Source organism: Ailuropoda melanoleuca, chromosome 14, assembly GCF_002007445.2.
Source record: "Ailuropoda melanoleuca isolate Jingjing chromosome 14, ASM200744v2, whole genome shotgun sequence".
Classification (NCBI taxonomy): domain Eukaryota; kingdom Metazoa; phylum Chordata; class Mammalia; order Carnivora; family Ursidae; genus Ailuropoda; species Ailuropoda melanoleuca.
The window spans coordinates 68,229,043-68,255,871 of NC_048231.1; the positions used below are offsets into that span (position 1 = coordinate 68,229,043).

A 26,829-nucleotide genomic window follows, 5' to 3' on the forward strand; every position below is an offset into this window, starting at 1 on the left:
AAAAAAAAAAAAAAAAAAAAAAAAAAAAAAAAAAAAAAAAAGAAGACGTGGTCCAAATATACAATAGAATATTACTCAGCCATCAGAAAGAACGATTACCCAACATTTGCAGCAACGTGGGTGGGACTGGAGGAGATTATGCTAAGTGAAATAAGTCAAGCAGTAAAGACCATTATCATATGGTTTCACTCATTTATGGAACTTAAGAAATAGCTGGAAAATCGGTAGGAGAAGGAAGGGAAGAATGAAGTGGGGGGGGTAAACAGAAGGGGGAATGAAACATGAGAGACTATGGACTCTGGGAAACAAACTGAGGGCTTCAGAGGGGAGGGGGGTGGGGGATTGGGATAGACTGGTGATGGGTATTAAGGAGGGCACATATTGCATGGAGCACTGGGTGTTATACACAACTAATGAATCATGGAACATTACATCAAAAACTAAGGATGTACTGTATGGTGACTAACATAACATAATAAAAAATTATTATAAAAAAATAGAAAACTTCGACAACCCTATAAACCAACTAGACCTAATACAGATTTACCAATACCCAACCATCAACAGCAAAATACACATCCTTCTTAGGTACACATGCAACATTCTCTAGGATAGATCACAATATGGGTCATAAAACAAGCTTTAATTAATTTGAAAGGTTTGAAATATATGAAGTGTGCTTTCCAATCATGATAGAATAAAATTAGAAATCACTGAATAAATTTGGGAAATTCACAAATATGTAGCAATTAACAAAATATCACTAAATAACCTGTGGGTCAAAAAAGAAGTGACAAAGGAAATTAGAAAACACCTTAAGGTGAATGACAACAAAAACACCATAGAACAAAAGCTTTGTGATGCAGATAAAGAAATGCTTAGAAGGAAATTTATAGCTGTAAATAGCTATATATGAAGAAGAAAAATGGGCTTCAAATAAATGTCTTCACTTTTCAGCGTAAGACTGGAAAACAAGGACAAACTGAACTTAATGGAAGCAAAATGAAGGAAATAATAATGTGGGAGTAAAAATCAATGAAATAGTGAATAGAAAAATACAGAAAATAAAGGAAGCCACAACTTGTTCTTTGAAAAGATCAAGCAAAATGGCAAGCCTTTAGCTCGAGTCACCAAGAAGAAAGGGGAGAACCCAAATAACTACAATCAGAAATTACAGAGGGAGCATCACTACTGACCTTATGAAAATAGAAAGGATTATAAAGGAATCCTATGAGCAACTATGTCAATAAATTAGATAATTCAGTTGAAATGGACAAATTTCTGGAAATACAGATACTACCTACACTGACTCAAAAAGAAATAAACAATAAAAGTGGACCTATAACAAGAGATTGGGTTAGTGATCAAAAACCCCTCAGAAAAACCCAGACACAGGTATCATCACTCCTGAATTCTACTGAACATTTTAAGAATTAATACCACTACTTTACAAACTCTTCCAATCATAAAAATATATATAGAATATTTTAAGGAAAACATTCCATCTACAACAGCATCACAAAAGGAAATGGTAAAAGAAGTGCAAAGCTTGTATTGTAAATAGTATAAGACATAGGTAAGAAAAATTTTTAAAGATTGATAACAAATGAAAAGACATCTCACATTGAGTCTATTATTTCCTCAAAATGTTGATCATAGAGTTACCATATGAATGAACCTGCAATTCCACTCCTACGTATACACCCAAAAGAATCATAACATATATACACTAACTTGTACATAAATGTTTATAGCATTACTCATAGTAACCCTAAAGTGAGAAAAATCCAACTGCCTGTCAACTGAATGGCTAAACAAAATATAGCACAGCCACAGAATGGAACATTATTTGGCAATAAAAAAGAATGAAGTATTGTTTCATACTGTAATACAGATGGACCTTTAAAACAGCATGCTAAATGAAAGATGCCCAACACAAAAGACCACATATTGTATGATTCACCCATTAAATAAAATGTCCAGAATAGGAGCATCTCTGGAGAGAAAAAGTTGATTAGTTCTTACCAGAGGCTATCACATACTTCAGCACTTGCTTCCTTTGAACAGTTAGCTCAGTGGTTTACAATCGGCCTCTGATGTCAGAAAGCCTGTGCTCAGATCCTGCCACCTCCCTTTATTAAGGAGGAACCTTGGGAAAGTCACTCACTGTCTTGGAGCCTCAGAAAACGGGTTTCAAACATGTTAGGAAAAAAAGGAAGTGGTGCCTAAACATTATTTTTTTAAGTTGGGGCAAGTTCAATTTTTATAAAATTTTTCCACAAAACTGCAAAACAGATCTCAGAGGACTTTATAAGGAATAAATGGAAATTACACGAAGCACCACAAGGACTCAGTCAGTGATCGGTATTGCTATTATTTGATGTTAAATAAAACACTAAAAAATGAATGACTGTTTAAGTCTAAAAAACAAAGTTTCTGTCAATAAAATCTACAGTCAATACACTTTTCCCCTAAACGTTTTGATTTGGTGGTTGAGTTCTGAATTACCTATCTGTTCTTATTTCCCATGTCAAATATTTAAAAAGACTTGTTAGTTTCTGGCTTTTTTGGCTAAAGGAATGCTCAGCTTTTGTTTATGCTGTCCCTTTCTGGTATTGAACTTTCTTTCTTTTTTTTTTTTTTTTAAATTTTTTTTTATTATATTGTGTTAATCACCATACAGTACATCCCCAGATTCCGATGTAAAGTTTGATGCTTCATTAGTTGCGTATAACACCCAGTGCACCATGCAATACGTGCCCTCCTTACTACCCATCACCAGTCTATCCCATTCCCCCACCCCCTCCCCTCTGAAGTCTTCAGTTTGTTTCTCATAGTCCATAGTCTCTCATGTTTCATTCCCCCTTCTGATTACCCCCCTTTTCTTTATCCCTTTCTTCCCCTACCGATCCTCCTAGTTCTTATGTTCCATAGATGAGAGAAATCATATGATAATTGTCTTTCTCTGCTTGACTTATTTCACTTAGCATTATCTCCTCCAGTGCCGTCCATGTTGCAGCAAATGTTGAGAATTCGTTCTTTCTGATAGCTGAGTAATATTCCATTGTATATATGGACCACAGCTTCTTAATCCAGTCATCTGTTGAAGGGCATCTCGGCTCCTTCCATGATTTGGCTATTGTGGACAATGCAGCTATGAACATTGGGGTGCATATGGCCCTTCTCTTTACTACGTCTGTATCTTTGGGGTAAACACCCAGTAGTGCAATGGCTGGGTCATAGGGTAGTTCAATTTTTAACTTTTTAAGGGACCTCCACACTGTTTTCCAGAGTGGCTGTACCAACTTGCATTCCCACCAACAATGTAGGAGGGATCCCCTTTCTCCACATCCTCTCCAACAATTGTTGTTTCTTGCCTTGTCTATCTTTGCCATTCTAACTGGCGTAAGGTGGTATCTCAGTGTGGTTTTGATTTGAATTTCCCTGATGGCTAATGATTTTGAACATTTTTTCATGTGTCTGTTAGCCATTTGTATGTCTTCATTGGAAAAGTGTCTGTTCATATCTTCTGCCCATTTTATGATTTGTTTATTTGTTTCTCGTGTATTGAGTTTGAGAAGTTCTTTGTAGATCTTGGATACCAGTCCTTTATCTGTGGTGTCCTTTGCAAATATATTCTCCCATTCCGTGGGCTGTCTCTTAGTTTTTTTGACTGTTTCCTTGGCTGTGCAGAAGCTCTTTATCCTGATAAAGTCCCATAAGTTCATTTTATCTTTTATTTCTCTTGCCTTTGGAGATGTGTCGTGAAAAAGGTTGCTCTGGCCGATGTCATAGAAGTTGTTGCCTATGTTCTCCTCTAGAATTTTGATGGATTCCTGTCTCACATTGAGGTCTTTCATCCATTTGGAGTTTATTTTTGTGTATGGTGTGAGAGAGTGGTCAAGTTTCATTCTTTTGCATGTAGCTGTCCAATTTTCCCAGCACCATTTATTGAAGAGACTGTCTTTTTTCCACCGGATGTTTTTTCCTGCTTTATCAAAGATTAGTTGCCCAAAGAGCCGAGGGTCCATTTCTGGGTTCTCTATTCTGTTCCATTGGTCGATGTGTCTGTTTTTGTGCCAGTACCATGCTGTCTTTGTGATCACAGCTTTGTAGTACAGCTCGAAATCCGGCATTGTGATGCCCCCAGCTTTGTTTTTCCTTTTCAACAGTTCCTTGGAGATTCTGGGCCTTTTCTGGTTCCATACAAATTTAAGGACTATTTGTTCCAGTTCTTTGAAAAATGTCCTCGGTATTTTGATCGGGATAGCATTGAAAGTGTAGATTGCTCTGGGTAGTATGGACATTTTAACTATGTTAATTCTTCCAATCCATGAGCATGGAATATTTTTCCATCTTTTTATGTCTTCCTCAATATCTTTCAAAAGTGATCTATAGTTTCTAGGATATAGGAACTTTCTCATTCCTGCTGATTTCCTGTCTAAATACAAATGAGACTTGAAAACAACTGAGAAGGCTCATTAGCTTTGGAAAAACTGAATATACACTTGAAATTTAGTTTCTTTCCTAAATAAGAGGCTTTCTTTTTTTCCCTTCCACTTGAGGCACCTTTCTTTCGATTTGGAGGCAACTGATTCAGACTAAAGCTTAGTGATCCTGTCCTTAGAACAACTTCAATTTCAAAGCAGACCAAAGAGCCAGCCCCAGCTTTCCAAACAGTCACCCCTGAACCACTCAGAGCTTATTCCAGTATTCCATAGGAAGTGATTTTCTAGAGTATATACTCTTTGACATTAATAATGCAATTCCCTCCCAAATATATTAAAAGCTCACCAAGCCTAATTCAAATATTCAAATTAAAATTGGTCTTTATTTTCAGGCATTTTTAAGTACAAAATGAGTCACTGATACTACCAATTCAAATACAAGATTATGGAGTTTCTGCTTGAACGTATTGCTTTTACATCTATATCTACTTTGCCTCTTGTTAAAAATTCCAACTTTCACTGACATCAACGTAATTATAAATTTGCTTTAAACCACAATGCACAAGCAGTCCCAAAATAATAATATGATTACTGAAAATAGTTTAAGGTTTTATGATAGACTTACACGCTGTGGAGTCAAATTACGGTTTTTGAGATCACTTGGAAAAGTTCCTCTGTGTGGGGGCTATGCCAACCACTTATTAAACAGATAAAGTTTATTTGCATCATTTTTTTCTTTCAATATCAGGAATTCTTAAAGTCAGTTTGGTTTATAATTATGTATGTAAATTGTTCAAAGTTAAATTTGTAAAACAAAATATAAAAACCAATTATACTCACATTTCCGGCTTATATTCCTTTCCCCATACTCTTCTCCCCCATTCCTGCCTTCATGTAGACTTTTTTTAATTATATAAATCCTTCTTTAATAAATGTTAGCATACTATAGGTACTTTTTAGCATTTGGAGTGTATAAAGAGATTTTTTTTATCACTTTTTATAGCTGCATGTTACTCTCTTGTTTGGATGCATGTCTTTAAGATAAATTTCTAACAAGAGACTCCTAAAGAGATTGCTGGACTGAATGGTAAATGGATATTTAATTTTTCTAGATCTGCCAAATTCCACCCCAACTTTTTGCTTTTCTACAAGCTACGCATGAGAATCCTCATTTCCTCCACAGCCTTGTCAAAAGAATATTGTGTAAATATTTCAATTTTTGCTTATCTCCATTTTTCTTATTAGGAATGAGTGGGGTTAAGTAACTTTATCCATATTTAAGGGATATTTGCATTGCTTTCTTTGGGAACTGTGTTTTCATTTTCTAGCCTTACTTTTTTAATGTATAGTTTTGGGTATTTCTTTCTTTTTAGAAGAACTTCGTGTACTGGCTAGTTAACATTTTATAGTATAGGTAGCTAATAATTTTCCCAAATCATTTATTTTTTACTTCGTGTATCGTGCTTTTTTGTCATGCAAAAGTGCGTGTGTGTGTGAGACAGAGAGAGAGAGAGAAAGGGAACTTATGAGAGAGAGAGAGAGAGAGAGAGAGAGAGAGAGAGAAATGGAACTTATTTTTTAAATTCCCTGGATTTTAAGTATACTTTAGGAAAACTTTCCTACAACCCAGTTATAAGAAGTTCACCCATGTATATTATTCCTTTTATATTACACATTTGGAACTCATTTTGGTATATAAGCTCGAGAAATTCCTACAAATTTACCAAGCACAAGCCAGCGCGAGCGGCTGCAGCACCTCATTGGTCGCGAGCGGAGCATGGAGAGCCCCAGGCTGTTTCTCTGTGTTGTTTCCGTTCGTATGTTCTTAGCTATAATGACTGTTGTGTTTTATCAAATCAGGAAAGTTCCTGGTGCCTCCAATTTTCCAAATTAAAAACCTCTTTAAACGTTGAGAAAAATGGGTCATTATTCTTGACGAATAGAGCATTACAGGTTGGGGGGGGAGAATGTGTAACTCTTTGGTTAGAAAAAAAATTGCTCTTTCTCTAGTTGAGATTTTTTGAGTGCAAAACATCAGTTACTGCCCTGCATCTTAGTGCCGCTACTTTCGGAAACAGCAAGAGAACAAGGAGAGATCCTTGCAGGGAGACAAATGTTCTGTATTAAACGGTCTTGTTTTCAGCTGATGGCTACTGGCTCTTGCTTATCACAGTAAATTCATTTTCTCCTCTCAGATTTGGAGAATCTGCTCTCCCCAGATGCACAGAAAAAGCACAATGAATATACAGACTCACCACTACTGGAAGCGTCATTCAGGTTGAGCAGGCCCCCGCCTAGCCCTCTGTAGCTATGGTAACTGTAGGTGCCGTTTCCGTTGATGTACAACACTTCCTGCGAGCCCGGAACCGTGGACGTGGAGTACGTGGCCTGCGCCGCCTCTGGTTTGCATGCTTTGTCAGCCGGCGCGGACTCGTCCTGCAATGACAGCAGCAGGCCAGGACGCGTCAGATCACAGCGCTCTCCCTCCTTGACCAGGACTGTCCTACCGTCATCTACATGTCTGCGCTCATCCTGGAAGGGGTGGGGATGGGGGAATCAATGGTCCTCATCATGAAGTCAGCACGTAGGCACATTTTCAACAACTTGGCTTAAAACTTAAAAAAAAAAAAAATAAGGAAAACAAAGTAACAATATGACTGGAGATGGAACAATTTGCACTTTCCACCTGAATTTAAAATTACACGAAGAGAGCTGTTCACCATAGCCCAGAGGTGAAAGCAACCTCGAGGTCCACGGCAGGTGAACAGAGAAAGAAAATGTGGTCTGTGACTATGGTGGAATATTACTCCGCCTTAACAAAAGAAGGAAATCCTGTAATCCTACAGCCTGGATGAACCTTGAGGACATAAGGCTAAGTGAAACGAGTTCATCACAAAAAGACAAATTTTGCATGACTCTACTTAGTATCTAAAGCAGTGGAACACACAGAACAGAAAGTCGAAGGGTGGTCGCAAAGGGCTGGGGGAGGGGGAGGTGGTAGGTAGCCAGGGAGTTGTTCACTGGGTCTAATTTCAGTCCTGCCAGATCTGGGGAGTGGTTCTGGGGAGTGTGCGCACAACATTCATATGGTTGACAATATTGTCCTGTACACTTGGAAATCATTGGAAGGGTGAATTTTATGTTAAACATTAAAAAAAAAAAACTAGCTAGGCTGAAAAAATATATAAAGAGAAATTATAATTTGTAGAAAAACCTTTGCAAAGTTGACTTTCTTAAAATCCTTTTTTTCCAGGCTGCGTCGGCCTGCCCTCCACCACCCCCTCTTCCCTCCCTCCATGCCTCCCTGTTTATTTCATGATTGTAGCAAAACTGATTGCGTGCTAACTCCACACTCAGCCCATTTCATGCACTATAACAGCCTAACAAAACCGGAATAAACCCGGGCCTTTCAGCTTGCTTTTCCTTTCTTTAGCTACACGTGTCTGCAAACTGTGCATCAAAACTTTTAACCATGTCAAGTTGTAAATGACAATTAAAATTTCTAATAAACTGTATGTATTGTTGGTAGTGAAATAGGTTGAATCGCTCTTCAGTTGTGAGTTTATAAAATCTAAAATATATACAACATATATGACATCACTTGCGGCATTCTTCATATTTTCTTTCTTTTTTTTTTAATAAGAAAGAATTATAAACAGATTCCTAGTGAATTCCTAGGAGTCTTTTTGTCATAATCGGAAGTATTTTGCAACTTTTAAGTTTAGAGGATATGTGTAGAGAAATAATCTTTGAATACATTTTTTAAAAGGCAACAAGTACTAAAAAAAAAAGAGGACACATGGAATAAGTTTGCTCTTATGCACCCAGTGGTATTGTTATATTCAGAAATATTCTAAGCTTTCATGTACTGAAAGCATCACCACAGCCATCAGAATTATGCAGTTATGATTTTGTTCTTGTTCTTTTCATCTTTTCATCTCTAACTGATCTATTCAACTCTGACCATTACACTTAGAAACATAATCTATGAGCATTTCATCCTTTCATTTCTAGGTAATAAAGATTTCGAAATAAATGGAAAAAGTCCTCTGTGTAAATTGAACTGAAAATAAGAATTTGCCCAGCATTGCCTTTAAAAACAAACAAACAAATGTGAACTGACCTAAATCGGTGAATGAACTGGAATATCTGATTATAATTCCCTCTTGCCATTTAAACCCTGGTAATCCCTGGGAGGGTGAATTACTTTAGAATAACACTTTCCTGGAGAAACTGCTCTAAAGAAGAGACCAAGATAGAATCAAACTTTTTTGGTATCACTGCTCTACTATTTAGATTGGGAAGTCAGAAAGTTCCAGACTTCTTTCTTTCTTTCTTTTTTTTTTTAATTCTAAAAGTTACTCTTTGCTAGTTGAAAGTACCCAAAGACAGTGAGTTTTAGAATGGAGATACTGGGCCTTCATGGAAATAGGGAATTTTTCTATAGTCATACTAATATACATGGGTTTTTTCCCCGGTACTATGATGTAATATATTACAGACAGTAAGAGAGTTTAAAGAATCTAAGTTATTGAAGAGGATATTTCCAGGAATCTTTTGTTACTGGAAGTATGTGCCATAATAAGTAGGTCTGAGGTAAATAATTATACTAATTCTAGTGCTACTGTGAACAAGAATTGTTAATAAAGCAATATTAGTGGTACCGGAACATAGCAACTATTACAATATTAGAAACTGTAACCAATAGCCTTTTAAATGGCATGTTACAATAACAGGGTGGGTATATATATACACACACACACACACACATATATATATATTATATATATATATAGTATAGTGTATGCATGTGTGTATATATATACACATACACACACACATATATACTCTATATACATTCTATGTATACATATATATGAATATATACTATACTGTATACTATGATACATATACTATAGTATATATACTATACTATATACTATGATACACTATATATCTCTATATACGTATATATAGATATTCCTCTATATCTGTATAGATGAATCTATCTATCTATCTATCTATCTATCTATCTATCTATCATCTATCTATCATCCTCCATAGTAGAAAGAAACATGTCTTACACAGTCACTCAATTTAAACTTATTAAATGAGAAAAGTTTATCAGAAAATTGATAGGTGAATCCACGATGTGTTCCATGGATTTTTTTTTATGTAAATGACTTCTATTTTCTCTAAAGAAATAGATTTCAAAGTACACTCATGGAACTATAAGGCTTCTGGGGGAAATATCTTAGAGTCTTCCTGAGATTATGGGACAAGGGCACCCACATATGCTGTCCTGACACGTTCTTCCTCATAACACAGACTAGCAAACCTTCTTTGCCTTAGTCTAAATTCATAAAATCACTACATCTAAAGCACATTTTCATAATAAAACCACTGGGCTGTGAAGTATTCTTTCTGTAAAGACATGTAGCCATTGAAACTCTGAAAGAAGGCAGAATATTCCATACTTCAAAGCAATTTTGAGGTCCTTGGGAAGGGGCTGGCCTCAAACAATTCTACTGCTAGCATAACTTCCCAGTTTCTTGATTGGAAATAACTTGGGCAACATGATAAAATTTGAATTTCTAGTCTGGAAAAATTGGTGGCTCTTCTGAAAATCCCAGTCTATTTTTCTGTGTTTAGAAAATGATAAGATTCCTCACAGGAGAGGAATTTCTTAATGATGAGTAAAAAGGGAGAAGAGAGAAGCATTGTCTCCACAATATTTGCTCATTCTTTGTATGATAGAATTAATTTGTATTATTAAACATGCTATTTTTAAAATTTGCCTTAGTCTTTCATTATTAACTGTTACTCCAAACCTCAGGAACTGCATGGAGCAGGCAGATAATTAATTCTATTAATAATCAAAACAGGCCTTGTAGGGAGTCATTTGTGTTCAAACACAGATTTGCATTATTAATGTTCTTGGCAGTCCACTATATGTTGAGAAAGAAAACATATGAAAGTCCCAATAAAATCTGGCCTGCAGTATCTTTTGAGCAAAACTTTAATATAAGTTAATTCATGTTCTTCTTTTGAATGATTGCTGTTATTGGTTTTGAAGCAGCATTTTAATGACATAAAAAATAAATATCCCCTAGAGTCACATTTTATCTCTGTAAGCAACTTTTAATAATCATTAGTTTCCAAACTTCTCAAGACTGACAGCTTGCCCCCTGGGTTGCTATGAAGATTTTTAAAAGAGGATAATATTAATATGTTACAAGATTGCATATCTAGGCAATGAAATAAATTTTATTCATCAAAAATCAGACAAAATCCTATCCTGGCTTTTATGAGACAGAGTTCAAATTTTCTTTAAAAAATTCCATAAAAGTAAGATCATATCAGGGATTTTATCAGCACACTAGATAATGCAGTCCTGTTTTGATTCAGATTTCTTTGATTAAAAATATACAACAGATTAAAGAAATACTCACAGTTACTTCTATAATTAGGCTCTGGCCTTATCAATAAATAAAGCCTTGATGCATATAAGTATGCATTTCATATTTCAAAAAACAGGGTCTTGTAATAGAATGTGTGATTACTTATGGCTGGAGGGCAAGATTGGGAATGATTTGAAAGAGTAGACATTGTCGCACTCTTTTGAGAAGACTGGTTTGTGTTCTCTTGTACCTTATCCTCAGAAACTGGACAGGGACGAACTTGAATTTGTGGAACCTGGTCCGTACTTGGGCCATACACATTGAATTCTTAAGTGCAGAGGCTTAAGAAATCCTTAACTCGAATACCTTAGATAGATACTTTCTCTATAAAAATGAAATTTGATTGATTCCACTCAAATTTTTGACAACAGATTTCAAAAAAAATTGCATGGGAAATGTTACATTGCTTTTATTCTATCTCCCAAGAATTACACTTTTTCTTAGACTATAGTTTCTACCATCTATTAAGTATACTTTATGTTTTCATTAAGTTTTCTCTATCTCTAGTTAGAAAACTCGAATAAAATTTACTGCTAGATTCAATAATCCATCTATCTTTCTTCGTTTTGTCTTTCACCTTACATTATTAGAGCAATTGGAGTTTGCAGGGCAATGTTGCATCAAGAGTGACATACTTCTAGCTTATCATTGAGGTGGTCAGGGAACTAGTGATTCACCTTTTTAAGGTGAAGAGACTTGCACAGACCTCAAAAAAGCTTCTCACTGCAAAACAGTAAACACACAGATAATTCAGGTGTCAGTTTGCTGAGCTTTCTAGACAACTGTTATAGGATTTCTCCTATCTTTACATGTTCTTTGCAGTCTTTGTGACAGAAGCATTTTTACTTAAGTCACTGTTCTAAATGTCTTCTTCACTTTATTAGTACAGATGGGGAGAGGGAGTACAATTAATTTCATACGTAAACTACTGGAAAAGACCTCTACTTTCTAAAAGCTTCTCTTCTTCCATTTGATAGCAAGTGTTCCAGAACTAAGTACATTGCTAAGAGTTTCCAGGGAAATTCATAAAAGATCTGAGAGAACTGGAACTTCCATTTAAACTGCTTTATGGCTAAGAACAAAAGAAAACAAAAACAAAGCAGTAGGCACTTAAAGTAAATGTATGTACATATTACTTGAGATGGTAAGAAGTGATTGATGATGCCATCAACACACACACACACACACACACACACACACACACAGTCATATTCAGGGACTCATTTCTTTAGCTCAGAAGCATTCCAGACAGTCTCCTCCCCCTGTTGGCCATACAAATAATTAAGATAGCGAACACAAAAGACCGTGCTTTGAAAACATGCTCCCAAACCCACTAAGATAAGAAGGAAAACACCTCTTGACCAAATCCAAGTCATCTAGCGATAAGAAGTGAAATAACAGAGAAGCTAGATTGTGTTTCTGACCTGAGAAACCAAAACCACAGCAAGATAGCTTTTACCCAGTTTCTCAAACTCTCAGAACAAGTTATTACATTAACAAACTCCTTTGTAGCATTATTTTACACACACCCGCATGATTTTATAAACAATAAAGATTTGAGAACTATTGGCTTAAATAAAACTACATAGTAAATACAGTCCCTGACCCAGTAAGGATAGATACATGGTTGGCAAGAAGTAACCAAGTACCTGGCAAAGTCATCTCCTCTAAAATTCTTCTTGGTGGCCTTGAAGTTTTATTACCAAAAACAAAAGTATAGATGTAGTATTTAAAAATTTCAAGTTTAAGAGTAATACGCTGCCATTTAATTATCGACCAAAAAAACTGAATTTAAAAAAATAAATGTCATTTTCTACAGTTTTCTAACACTCAGTTTTGAGTTCCTTTGTTAATATGACCAAAATGAAAATTTAAAGGCAATTCCTTTAAGGTTCCTCAATTCCTTTGAGCTTCTAAAATTGGATTGCAGATATAAATTTTTTGGTTAGTACTTTTATATGATATAGTATTTTTGTCCTCAGAAGAATCAATTTTAAAAAAGCAATATCAAATTTAACATTAAATTTTAATGTATTTTGGGAATAAAAAGTATTTTTTCCTAATCATATGATATTTTTGTTTCTCCTGAGGTTTATTTTTAAATTTATTTTTTAAATCTAGGGGCACATAAGTGGCTCAGTTGGTTAAGTGTCTGCCCTCAGCTCAGGTCATAATCCCAGCGTCCTGGGATCGAGCCCCACTTTGGGCTCCCTGCTCAGCGGGGAGTCTGCTTCTCCCTCTCCCACTTCCCTCACCCAGGCGCTCTTTCACCCTCTCTCTCAAGTAAATAAAATCTTAAAAAAAAAAAAAAATAGAAATCTACATTTACAGCAACTCAAAACATCTTTAAAACCATACCTTTATTTGCAATTTGGGCTCTACTGATTTAAAAAAAAAAAAAACACAACTTTTTTAGATTATTTTTTTCTTAGTCCCTTTTCACATAATATTCTGTTTTGGTAAGACAGTTGTGATGATCTACCTGGTGATTCCGTGGCAGGCCTGGTGTCAGATGTTACCTATATAACTGTCACACTCAAATTCTTACTTCTATCAACCTTCCCTCGGAGGCTCATGCCTGAGTAACAGGAAATTCAGGTATGTCAAATTTAATATTTTGAAATTAAGTTTATGTTTTCCTTCCTCCAGATACCTCTTACAAAATTTTTTAATTAAAAAACAAAACAATAACTGTTCTATCACCAATATATCTCTTTCTAGTTAATGCATCACACCAAGATTTTTGTCTTGACCTACACGGGGCTTCTCTCAGTCAAACAACACCTAAGTCTTCTCAGCTCCATCTTCAAAATGACCCTCATTAGCATACATCTAAGAAGCCCTCATTGAGAATACATAATCAGAGCCCCATAATCTCTCCTTTGGGCTAATGTGATAACCTTCCGGCCAGGCCAGTGTTTCCTCCTTCAAATCTTGTCCACATCTTCTCAAACCTATCTTTTAAAATCATTTATCATGTTGCTTTCTCTTTAAAGACTTTGAGGTTTCTTTTTTCTTGGAGAACAAAACCCAGAGCTCCTGGCATCCAAAGCTCTTCAGAGTTGGAGAATAATCTTGGCAGTCACATTTTCTGTCACTTCCTCTTGTAACACTCTGTACTCTGGTCATAACTAAAACTAAAAAATTTTAGCAGTGTAATATTCTGAGCTATCTAAACCTAAATGTCCCAAAAGGGCATCAATATACAGAAAGTTTCTCATAATTTTTTCAAAGAACTGGCTCCTAGTTTCATTGATCTGTTCTATTGTTGTTTTAGTTTCTGTATCATTTCTTCCCTAATCTTTATTATTTCCTTATTTCCACTGGTTTTGGGTTTTGTTTGTATATGTTATATCTGATGATGGTTTGTCATTTAATTTTTAATCTTGTTTCCAAAATGTTAACATATGTGTTTAATGTTGAATAACAAATTAAATATTTTTCTTAAAGATTTTTTTTAAGTTTCCTTAAAAGTTTCCAGTTTTTTTCTTAACTTTTTGTGTGAAATCTAAAAGTGTTATATAGATAAAGCAAGTTTAGATATGGCTTTCATCAACCTAAGAATTGAGAAAGGTAGTATTTTCCTTTTTCACCTCCTTACTAACCTAAATTCCAGGATAACAAAATATTTTTTCTCCCTAAATCTCTAATATATCTGCCAGCCACTCTTAAACAAAAGAAACAAGTCCTATTTATCTGAAATTTGTGTACTACTTCTCCTGTATAAAATTATCTTTATGAAAAAATGCAAGAAAAGCACATAGAGACTAAAAGATATTGTAGGAGAGAACAAAGACCTCAATTGGGTGTAAATGAGCTGCTCAATTCTCAGATTACTACAGAGCAAAAGACCTTGAACCAAATACTCTATAGAAGATGGGAAGTCCAAAAAAAATGTCAAGACAATTATACTCTAACAATCAGAAATTTCCCTCAAAGCAAGAACCTAAACATCATAGCTATGTCAGAATCTTAAGCTATAAAAATATTACAGCTGTAATAAAAATCCATAATAAATATTATAGTTGCAACCAAAATTCAGAACAAATACTTTCAGTGTTAAATTTTGAGAAGCACGATGGAGGCAGTGAGATTTTTTTAGAGCAGTTAACCATTAACTACTATATAAGAATCCTATTAACATGACGATGTCAGAATCAAGGCTAACTGTGCAACAGCCATCTAGAGTGTGATGTTGGACAGCCTGAAGAGGTGCATTATTTTATAATATAATCAAGTCCGTGATACATAAAGGAGCTTCATAAGGGGGTTTATTTATTTATTTATTTATTTATTTATTTATTTTTAAAGATTTTATTTATTTATTCAACAGAGAGAGAGAGAGAGACAGCCAGCGAGAGGGGGAACACAAGCAGGGAGAGTGGGAGAGGAAGAAGCAGGCTCATAGCGGAGGAGCCTGATGTGGGGCTCGATCCCAGAATGCTGGGATCATGCCCTGAGCTGAAGGCAGACGCTTAACCGCTGTGCCACCCAGGTGCCCCCATAAGGGGGTTTAAATAGTTATTGACATTTATCAATTCTAGTCTATTTTATCCACATACACATCAATATATTATTGGCTAATGCTAAAATAAACTAAGAGGTATTAATGATGTTGTGACTAACATTTTAGTTCAAATTAAATACAAAATGCATGCCACTTTAAGAGTAACTAGCTTTCATTTCTTTTTCATGTCATTTTTTTCATTTCAAGATTAAGCTACAATTTATGTTAAAACTGTGGTTAAATTCCTTGTCACAAATGTCTACATAAGCATAGATCAACAAAACTCAGGCTGAGTACTTTAAAAGGGACCCCTCAGATACTATTTATTTATCCCAGATGGCAGTCATCCAAAATCTCAGTATGATTCTGGGAGTTTTCATCACTGGCTTAAAAAAAATAGACTCAACTGGAAAACAGATTTGAAAATACAATTAAAGTTAAAAAAAAAAAAAAACTGGCCACAGCACACATTTTTCATCTTTTCACATTTCTTTTTGAGCAAATAGAGAAACTTGACTAAAGATGCTATTTCAACACTGATGTTGGGAGGTAATCATAGATGATTTCAAAATTAGAAACAGGTGTGTCAGCATGTTTGAATGAGCAGAATGAAGAACAATCCCTTCCTAATGTCACTCTACATAATAGATTCCTACATGGCTACTTTTGATGAACATTATGTTCAATCATATAGTAAACATAATTCCATCTGAATTGTGTATCTTGAAGGAGCCACATAATTGAGATCTTAATTCCTACACATTGGAATAAAAGCTTACAGGTTATTTTAATTTAATTTAATCTGGGTGTAAAAATTACCCATCCATTTTGGTATTTCAAGTATATTAATTATGAAATAGTCAAACTAAAGTAATTAGAAAAGCCATCAGAATGGTGATGCCAGAGTGACTGAGTCATAATGCTTTTATATTAATGTGAAATTAAGTTTTAAAGGGAACATGCATGAGACAACATGAAATGAACTGAAAATAATCTAGTGATGAATTTAATATACGTTAAGACTGACTACATATGGGTGTGTGTATCATACACAAAATGTGTGTATGATATATATATGTGTGTGTGTGTATATATATGTATATATATATATGTATATATATATATATATGTATATATATATATATATAAAATATTCCTCTCCTGAATAGTACTGTTTCTGTTACTTATAACTTAGTTATGTAAAGTGTTCTGATCTACCATGTTGGCTGTGGGTGGAGGGTATATAGTAAGAAAAGAAATAGCACTATTAGTGTATTTCTTCATACATCAGATGTAAAGTTTACAATTTTATGATGAAAAACTAACTTGTTGTTCAAGAAGTCATTAATTTTTAGGAGTTCTCTAACTTCTCAAAAATATACACAAGTAACTCCATTAACGTTCCTGAACACGGCATATATTTCGAGTAGTGGTATTATCTTAAGATATTGGGTTATGTTATTCTACTCCACAATAAACTTTGGTAAAAGCAGTATAACTAAGCTTCTCTTTGAGTCTGCTACTTTCTATGCAGATTTTCCTGCAGGATCTCAACTGTATTTGACTCCTCTATTCCTTCTAACACCAAAGACCTCTAAATCTCAATCTGTAATTAAGACCTTTTCCTGAGTCCACATTTTCAACCCTTCTGGACATAAATACCTGCATATGCCACAGGTGCTTCCCAGTCAGTAGGCCAAAACTGTACACTTTCTTCTCACATTCTCACTTCTGTAGCCATAATTTGCTCTGCGTCCTGAACTCTTGATTTCTATTAATGATACCACCATCTAGTTTCCTGAGCTAGAGACCTAGGCCATACTGAACAGGCCCCCTTTTGATTACCTCATATATACAACCCAGGATGAAATCTTACATGATTACTTCAACAATGTTCTATTGAATATCCTATTTACTGGGCTACACATCCAGGTAGGTGCTGGGGATATACCATCAGATAAAATAGGCAGGATACCTGCCCTCGAGGAGACCTGCAGAGGTATGGGAGGAGGGAGAAATTAGGGAAGAGGAAGAAATGAAAACTCTACGATATAATAATAAATTCAGATAGTGATAATCATTAATAATGAAAAAAACAGGGTGATGTAAAGGAATTATTGGAGATGGGTGTCCAAGAGAGAAGGCTTTTCTGAGAAAAGTATATAAGCCAATAAGCTAAAAATGATAGAAAAGAGGCAGTCACATGAACATACAGGGGAGGTGTGTGTGTGTGTGTGTGTGTGTGTGTATGACCATTGCACAGAAATCCATCCTACATTTGATAGGAAACATTCTTCATACCCAAAGATCTCTATGATCCCCAGGATTTCATTACATAATGTCACCTTAAGTATTCACATAGCTCAGACTAGAATTTGGCTTACAACAAAACATTTAAACACATATTTTTGCTACTGAACAGCGTATTCTCACTTCCCCCCTTCAGATGCACTCTCTTAAGATTGTCCCCTGGGAGTAGAATCACTATGAAGTTAGTTAGCTCCCTTGCTCTGGCTGCTAGGGTTTGGTCAAGGGGAAGCCCAGGCAGTATTCAGAGGTGGAGAGTTGGGAGTGCATGGGTTTTTCATCCCCCAGCAGCCTCTCTGGCCCTACCATTCTCTGGCGCAGCTGTGTTCATCCTCTGCTGAACCTGGATCCTATCAACCACCCCTCTGCCCAGACTTCAGCTCCTATCTGGTTCTGCTAACAGTTCCCTTCCATTGTTCCTCCAGGCTTCCCTCACTTGCTAGTCTTAGGATGCTTCCCCTTCTCTTCTGCATGTCCTTAGGCCATCCCACACCTATGTGAATAGTCCCATTGTCAAACAGTCTTCAATATTCTTTCAAATATGCTCTATCTGCCCTGCTGGGTCCCAGAATGACACAGTAGTGCTCACTATTGGGCCAACCAGTGAACAATGAGTGCACTTTTTTGTCTAAATTTGTATTCCCTTGATATTAAATTTTTTTCTTTGCTCTGGCTTGTATTTCAAACCACTATTTCTAATTGGCTACTGTTCTAAGCCACTAACAATAATTTCCCCCAAATTCGAACACAAATATAAAACTCCTTGGAACATTCACCATATCATCAAATCCATCCATTGTCCCATCAGTTCTGTATTTCTCCTACACACTTCTCTCCTGTAACTCTATCTTCTTATTCTAATCTAGAAAGTTTCTTCTCCAAGGCCGCCTCCACAGCGTCATTTCAGATATTCTTCCAACCTCCACCCCCTCCCCTCCTCTATTTTGGGTCCTCTCTTCTTAGACTCAGTGACTTCTTCCTTGGTTTATGTTCTTTGTTTCACTGGAGAATGTTTTCCAATAACTTTCTGAGAAAGATTATTAGAAGATGTATAATTAAAATAATTAAAATTATTTTAAATTACTTTTACCCTTATATTTGATTGATAATTTTGCTGGATATAGAATTGTCTTTAGAATTTTCCAGGTTTTACTCCCATATATTTTAGGGTTGAGGACAGTTTTTGCCGAGTGATGTCCTTTGGCTTTCTAATTTTTTATATGTGACTTTTTTTTTTCTCCCTCCCTGAATATTTAAGATTTTCTCTTCAACTTGTGCGTTCTGAAAATTTCATGGGGATGTGAGTGACTCAGATCTTTGTTCACATTTACTGTCCTGATAACTTTATGGGCTTTTGTTCCAGAAATGCATGTTATTTAGTTCTGAAAGGTTTTTTTTTTGTGGGTTTTTATGGATAATTTCTTCATATTTTCTCTTTCTCTTGACTCTAATTAGCCAGATGTTGTCCCTCATAGATTGATCCTTAAAAAAACAAAAAAAGCCAAACATCTTTCTCTTTAATTTTCCATTCTATGTTTCATTAAGTTTCTGTAAAATTTCCCAAATGATCTTCCAATCCTTAAAACAATTTTGACTATCATATATACTTTTTCATATTTGAAGAGTTTGATTTTATTGTTTTTTCATGTATTCATTTCAAGGAAAAATCTTTTAAAAAATATGAGAATATGGATTATGTTTTGCTTCCAATTGTTCTGTTCTTTGCTTCTGAAATTTGAGTGCCAAGATTCATAGCTCTATTCCTTTCTGGATTCTCAATTTTTGAGAAATTTCTCATTTTTCTGAATGGAAGAAATTTTTAGGCTATCTCCATTCTTGGAGCTAAAATGTGAAAGAGCCTTTAGCAGAGACATAGAGCCTTCAGTCTGAAGAATTTATTTGGCTGATTTTCAGTATATTGTTCCTGCTGTTATACCTGGCTTGCCGGGGCTTAGAGCCTTTTGCCTTTATTTCTCTGCAGGATAAACCCCTCATCTTTCCTCCTTGGGGGTCAGAAGAAGAGACCCCGTGATAATACAGAACTGGGGAGGGGACCAAGTGTCTAATAACTTCTCAGATCTACTGAACCAATTCTTCTATTTTCATATTCATGCTTCTCCACTTTCTGTAATACCTGGTGCCCTTAGTTCTCAGACTTTCATGGTCTACAGGGATTGAATGGCTTCTTATTGGTATCACCTTACTATCATTTGCATGTCAGATTTCCATCTTCCTTTCCTGAATCCCCCCCATTCTGTATCTGCTTGTAGGACTAAACTCTTTATATTCACTTATGATCATTTTAGTGGGGTTTTGGAAGGAAGCAGAGATAAAGGCAAGGATTTACTTTGCCATGTCAAGAGACATGTACACTTTCAAACTTCAATATATAGAAGACTACAGGTAGGAAAACTTTAGGATGTAATGCAATATATTTAGTATTTGGATAGCTACATTAAGTATATCTTTTACTCTCAGATTCTTGTCATTTGAAATGGTTTGAATACATCAGATGGCAAACTATCTGAACATTTTGTTTGATAGAAAAGGAGAATTTAAAATATGTGAGTAGAAAGATCACACTGTTTCTATCATAAGAGCAATAGAAGTCATTAAATCTGACAATTTAAATATTTTAAAACCGGTTAAAAGTAGTAAGAAACAACTCATGCTAAACTCTTTCAGAAAAAAAAGAAAACTTAAAAATGCAGATCATGGTCATTTTCTAGACATAGAACCAAACACGTGACTCAATAAAGCAGGGTGTGCTGAAAGAGAACAGCATGAAGATGGTCCACATTTAACAGAACGACCAAAGACAGGTGAATGGATCAGAGCAGCTAGAAGAGAGGTTTTTAGAAGGAATGCCACAGAGTTGTGCTCTAAGCTTGTGCCATTCGATGTTTAAATTGAGACACGTCAGTGTCTTGAACAACTTGGGTGATAAGAAACAGGATGCAGGATTGGAAGGAGGGTGAAGAGTAAACAGTATGCAATGTCAACAGCAACAGGATTTGAACAACTTCATTACAGGCTGATACTTTATACAATGAACTCAACGGGGCTGAAAGTAGAGCCTTAAACTTAAGTCCAAAATATTACCTATACACACAAAGTGAGGAGGAAATGTTGCAACATTAGCACCTCTGAAACAATGTACAGTTATAAGTACCCTAAAACATTTGTGAAAATATTTATTGAGAGCACACAATGTGCAAGACACTGCAGTTGTAATGAGTGATACAGAAGGAATGCCTCCTTCCCATGAACCTACCCAGGAGCAGAGGAAACAGGTAATACTTTAGAATTATTAATTATAATTAACTGAAGTATAACAAAAGATAATAATTAATATTAGAATGCATAGAACAGCAGACCTAATGTATAGATGAATTAGACGAAAATTATCTAATGTCACCCTAAGTTGCATTGATAAAAGTCTATAAATTCCAGAATGTTGAGCTGCCTGTATTTAATTATTCCTTAAATAAAGAATGGCACTAGAGAGAGAGAGAGAGAGAGAGAGAGAGGAGAGCTAAATATATTACCAGGTAATACTTACTGAGCATTTACTATATGCCAGGAACTGTGCTAATTGACTATCATACTATCTTAATCCACATAACCTCCCAATGAATTATATATTATTAAATTCTCATCTTACACACTGGAAAACCAGAGGCACAAAGGCTTCTACATGACGAATCCAAGTTCACACAGCTCTAAGTATTGAAACTGAGGTCTAAACCCAGGCACTCTGACTCCAGAGTTTGCAGGCTTACCCCATGCACTATGCTGAGCAAGTCAGACCTTCCGGACTGCCACCCTGTGAGCCAGCATATACTGAGCCTGTCCAGGCAAGAAAAACCAGGTTGCTGGAAGATCTCAAGACTTCAGAATGAGCTTAAAGAAACTGGGGGTGTTTCACTAGAGGAGACAAAGAGTAATATTCATTTGTTCATTCACAGGGAATGATCTTTATCAGGCATAAGCTGTCAAATACTGCTGGGAGCTCTTTTACAGGTGGCAGAAAAGTGGTATCCAAAGCAGATCTTTCCTACACAGTGTTCCACAGTATGTTAATGTCGTTAGGCAATTAAGACACAAAAGGCGAAAAAGAAATATGGCTAGCAATATCATTTTAATATTTCATGCTTATCTATTTAAGTGTGCAATAAGGTGACAGTAGAAATGAGAAATTTTTCAAATAAAAAATATTTTCATCTGTTTACTTAATAAACAGTACTCACTCTGATGACCTCCAAGTACTACGATTTTTTTGGTATGCCTAGTACTAAACATATTTTTAGGTATATCTTCAGATGTTTATAGGCAAAAACTCAAATTTGGGTTTTTTTTTTTGTCCATCTTTTAAAATTTATAACTGGCCTCAACTATAGCTTCAAGGACAAACGACATTCATTATTAAGGAAGGGGTGTTTTAATTCTAAAATAGCGTTTAAAATAAAATTAAACGAAGTGAAAAATAATGGAATCGCACAAGGCTATTTCATCATGAATTCAGCATTATCTTCACTTCAAAATTCCCCTTTGATGGGATTTGCTGTTTGTTTTAACCCGGGCACTGTGCAGGAGGCTGGATTTGCTGATAAGCAGTTTTTTCATTTCAGTACAAAATCAGCAAGGTGATTAATACTTTTAATTTCCAGAAGCCTAAATTATGCAAATGAACTACAACTTTCTTTCCTCCTCCTTCTCCCTCCTTTGTGGGCCTTTCCTTGCCAAGAGAAGAGAGGATACAGTCCTGTGTGTAAATGAGTGAACAGCTGGGTAGAAAGCCCTGTTTCTGGTCAGCGGTTCATCCAGAGTTGCTGTCAAGAGCTGGCCCAGCCCTCAGCCTGTTCGTCTCTGGGTGTGTTTGGGTGAACAAAGCACACCGTTCTATCTGCCCTGTGGAAGCCATCTAAATAGGGTCATATTAACATCTGTACGGCTTTGTGAGTACGGTAGCATAAAATGCGGTAAGGTGTTTAACACCACCACCACCTAAAGAACATATGATCATCTCGAACTCTGCAGAAGGCTCATTAAAAATGAGGGCTTCATTCTAAGATGTGTGCCTTTTGGGGCTTGCTTAACGAAGGCTGTCTCTCTCCCTCCTTCCATGGCTTTCAAATGCTTCATGAGCTGTGGGCTTTCAAGATGCTTTATTCCAGGAATCCTTCATTTTAAATGAGTTAATTTAGTTGTGTGTCTGCTTTATAAATGTCTTTTAATTCTAGCTTAAGGACTCTGGCCCCATTTTTTTTTTTTAAACTAAACATGTCTTTGGTATGAACAAACGTAAATAATGTGTTTACCTATTTGGGGACCCAGAGGCTTATTTTCCCTCTGAACTTACCAGGAACAACAGGCAACGCAGTTCAAAATGAATAGATAGATTCATTTTGTGTGGAAAAAAGAAATCTGCCCAGTTGTTTCCCTTTCATGTTTTGTAGCAAGCAAGGCTGTTGGTTCGAAGTGGCTCACAGAAATCACACAGAAATTTAGAATTTTAAAAAGGAAGCAAACCTTAATTCAATGGTTGGTTAAGAACAAGGTTCATAATTCAGCTTGAGTTTGATTTGTATTCGTATATTCTTGCTGATATATATTCATATGTCCTTCTTGTATTCTTACGAATATATGTATTATTTCTAATACCGGAGGTATTCTCTCAAGGGCAAAACCACACATTCTTCCATGCTAAAATATGGAAAAAGAGAAGAATCAAATCTAAATAGCTTTCTTATTCCTATTCCTCTAACAATATTTTCTATTCTACTCTCAAAATGTGGAAAGGAGATAGTATTTGCATATTTGTATAAGTTGGAATGGGGAAAACATCTAAAGACTATCTTATTTCTCATCCTAATTCTTTTTTTCAGAGGATTAGCAAAGCTTCAATTTTTAAATAAAAAACATTGGCATGTATGTTTGGGTAATAAAAGTCTCAGATAATATGATGTAAATCCAAAGTCTTGATATGCTAGAGGTGGCAAACTCAACTGCTTCTGGGTACCCAGCAACGTGCATAAGTGAGAGAAGGGTCTGACTATAGAACAACGAGAAGTTGCGGGAACAGTGGTAAATTCCAGAGCACATGCCCCCCGCCCCGGAAAAGTGTTCAAATGCAAACATTTTCCAGCCATGTTTAGGCCAAATAAACACCGCTGTGGTCTGCTCCCATTTGCTGTCCTCCTCTATAGTTTTGACATACACACACTCACACACGCACACACACACACACACATTTACTGTACTGAGAAATGATTCAATTCATTTTAATTTTTGTTTCTTTTCGGACTACTGAAGCAGTGTTTTCCTGATCTGTTGAAGCAAGACATGAATTCATGCAGGACTCTACTGAATTATTCCTGGAAATACCTGTAAGACCTAACGGGTGTGTCGAGGTGAATTGGGCCGCGTGGTCACAGCCAGAGCTCAGCCCCAGGTTCCCCATCTGTGCTTCACTGACCGAGGCTTTTGAGCTATCTGATAACAACAGCACCCACTGCATTTACTTCACCTCTGAGGTCCAAGAACAGGGGACCCTGACATGTCACAAAGACCTTTCCTCCTCCTGAAGGGGTTGCTCAGGAAGGGATTAGGGGAAGGAATTTGAGGCCAGGCAGCCCTGATGTCTGTCCCCTCAGTGCTGTGCAGGGGTGAATGTGGGCTGTGGGGTGCTTGCCTTCATACAGAGATACATACAACTTTTCAGAACTTGTCTTGAGTGGGCATCTCTATAATCAATAAATCACTGTCAAATTTTCTATGGTGTTTTCAATATTCAGAGAAGAGCAACAAATATATATCTTTTACATATAAATGTTATGCTTAAATTTTAGTTTGATTTTTTAAGAGCAGAATGCACACATTTATTTTTATTTTTTATTTTTATTTTTTAAAGATTTTATTTATTTATTTTGACAGAGACAGCCAGCGAGAGAGGGAACACAAGCAGGGGGAGTGGGAGAGGAAGAAGCAGGCTCCTAGTGGAGAAGCCTGATGTGGGGCTCGATCCCAGAACGCTGGGATCATGCCCTGAGCTGAAGGCACATGCTTAACGTCTGTGCCACCCAGGCGCCCCAGAATGCACACATTTAAAGCTTGGTCAGCACTTTACAGCTAATGAATGGATGGTACTTTTTAAGAGACAGCTCATTAATAATTGGTTTCCTCTTCATCATTAAGAAGCATTTATTACTAGTCTAATTATAGATGGCCTTGATTAGGGGAAATGTACATGGTATGTATGCATGAATCACTGGGTTCTCTAACAGCTTTGTCTCTAAAGCAGAAAAACAATGTAAATCTCCATAGTATTCCCATCTTATACTTAACAATTATTACAACTCAGCAAAAGGTACTTATATCAGTGGGCAATAAGAAGAATTACTTTTCACCCTGATTCTTTTGAGGCTGAAAACTCCTTCCTCTGGCCGTAGTCTGAACTGAAAATGAATCAATAAATACAAAGCATTGAGCTGCAGCATTTAAAAAAAAACTTAGCAAAAATACAAAATAAATTTTTTTAAGAAAGAACAGATTTTCTGGATGTGGGGGAGTGAGGTATATAAAGTACTTTTATTGCTTTGACAGTAGCAACATAATGGAGTATATATACTTGCTACATTCATGAAAGAGCAAAGCATGTATCAATAGGGAACAGAGCTATATCCACCTTTCTTTTGAATTTTATTTCAAATGTTTATTTTCTCCATACCTATCACTGATTTAAGATTATTAGCATTCCTTCATATTTTGATATAAAATTTTATTTCGTATAAGAGTTTTTCTATATTTATGCTACATAGGGGAGAGAGGGAATCTGTGCCAATCTCCTGATAATAAAACTCATGTAATTAAAAAAACACAAATAAATGGAAATATTAGCCCTACCTTACATCTTTAAATAAGTAAAAGATAATTTATAATTTTTTTCCCATTTATATAGCACTGGAGGTAGTAATATATTTTCCATTTATAGTTATACTTTAAATTCTATGCCTTCAATAGTTCTGTTGGTAAATTCTTATTCGGTATAATATCACCTAACGGACATAAAGCCATATACACATTCTTTAAAAAATGCAATAATTGGAGTTAGCCCATGTTGCAGTTTGAATTTGCTAACACAAAGGAATCAGCACTTAATTTGGAAAATTTTCTAGACAGCATGCTTTGAGAAAAGGGGATGGCTGGGCCACCCTATGCTAAAGACTTTAAGTGTGACTTCTAAGTCCAGTCCACCCTCTCAGCAGAGGCTAGGGATAGAGACGAGGTTATCCAGGAAGGGTGTGTGAAGAACCCTCATGTCAAATAATGTGGATCACTTCGACATCCACGGAAGACTGACAAATGTTTTGAAGATGTTATGCTGGCAGAGAAACTGCAAGCTTGAATGGGATAGAATGAGAGAAGACAGATTTGTAGGGCAAAGGAAGGATGCAGAAACCAGAGAGAGAGGGCATAGCTGACGAAGCCAGCCTACCAGATGTCTCTGGGCTACGAGTGCCGGGGCCTGGGGCTGTTGCCCGGCTGGGCAGGGAGGACAGAGCCGGCACCACAGACCGCTATTCTTAGGCCCGGAAATAAAATGGAATTTAGCCTGCTGGGTTTTGGACTTACTCAAGATCTGTGAACCCTTTTTCCTTTCCCATCCCTCCCTCTTGGGATGGGAATGTCTATGCTACGCCTGTCCCATCATTGTATTTTGGGAGCATCTAACTTATTTTCCAGGTTTCCCAGGTCTACAGGAGGAGATGAATTTTGCCCCAGATGGACCATACTCAGAGTTTCACCCGTACCAGATTTGGATGATTTAGAAGATTTGAAACTTGTTGAATTTATTATATTTAGGGGAGATTTTGGACTTAGGATTGATCCTGGAATGGGTTAAGACATCTGATAAAGTTGGGATGGGTGACTGCATTTTGAAAGTGGAAAAGACATGAATTTGGTGAGGAGGGCAGAGGGTGGACTGTCACAGGTTGAATTGTGCCCCACAAAAGCAGCTGTTGAGGGGCACCTGGTGGCTCAGTCGGTTAAGTCTCTGCCTTCAGTTCAGGTCATGATCCCAGGGTCCTGGGATTGTGTCCCA

The 26,829-nt window shown here is 36.2% G+C and overlaps 1 protein-coding gene across 12 annotated transcripts in view; it reads right to left on the reverse strand.

Moving 5' to 3' along the window:
- Positions 1-26,829, reverse strand: part of NOL4 (nucleolar protein 4) — a 388,522-nt gene that overhangs the window by 56,947 nt on the left and 304,746 nt on the right. For 7 of the 12 annotated variants that reach the window (XM_034642861.1, XM_034642863.1, XM_034642860.1 and 4 more), the window contains one exon: positions 6,704-6,980. In XM_034642861.1, the coding sequence (XP_034498752.1) occupies positions 6,704-6,980 (277 nt within the window). The remainder of the gene's footprint in view (positions 1-6,703; positions 6,981-26,829) is intronic. The other 5 variants (XM_002917597.4, XM_002917596.4, XM_034642865.1 and 2 more) reach the window with 1 other exon arrangement.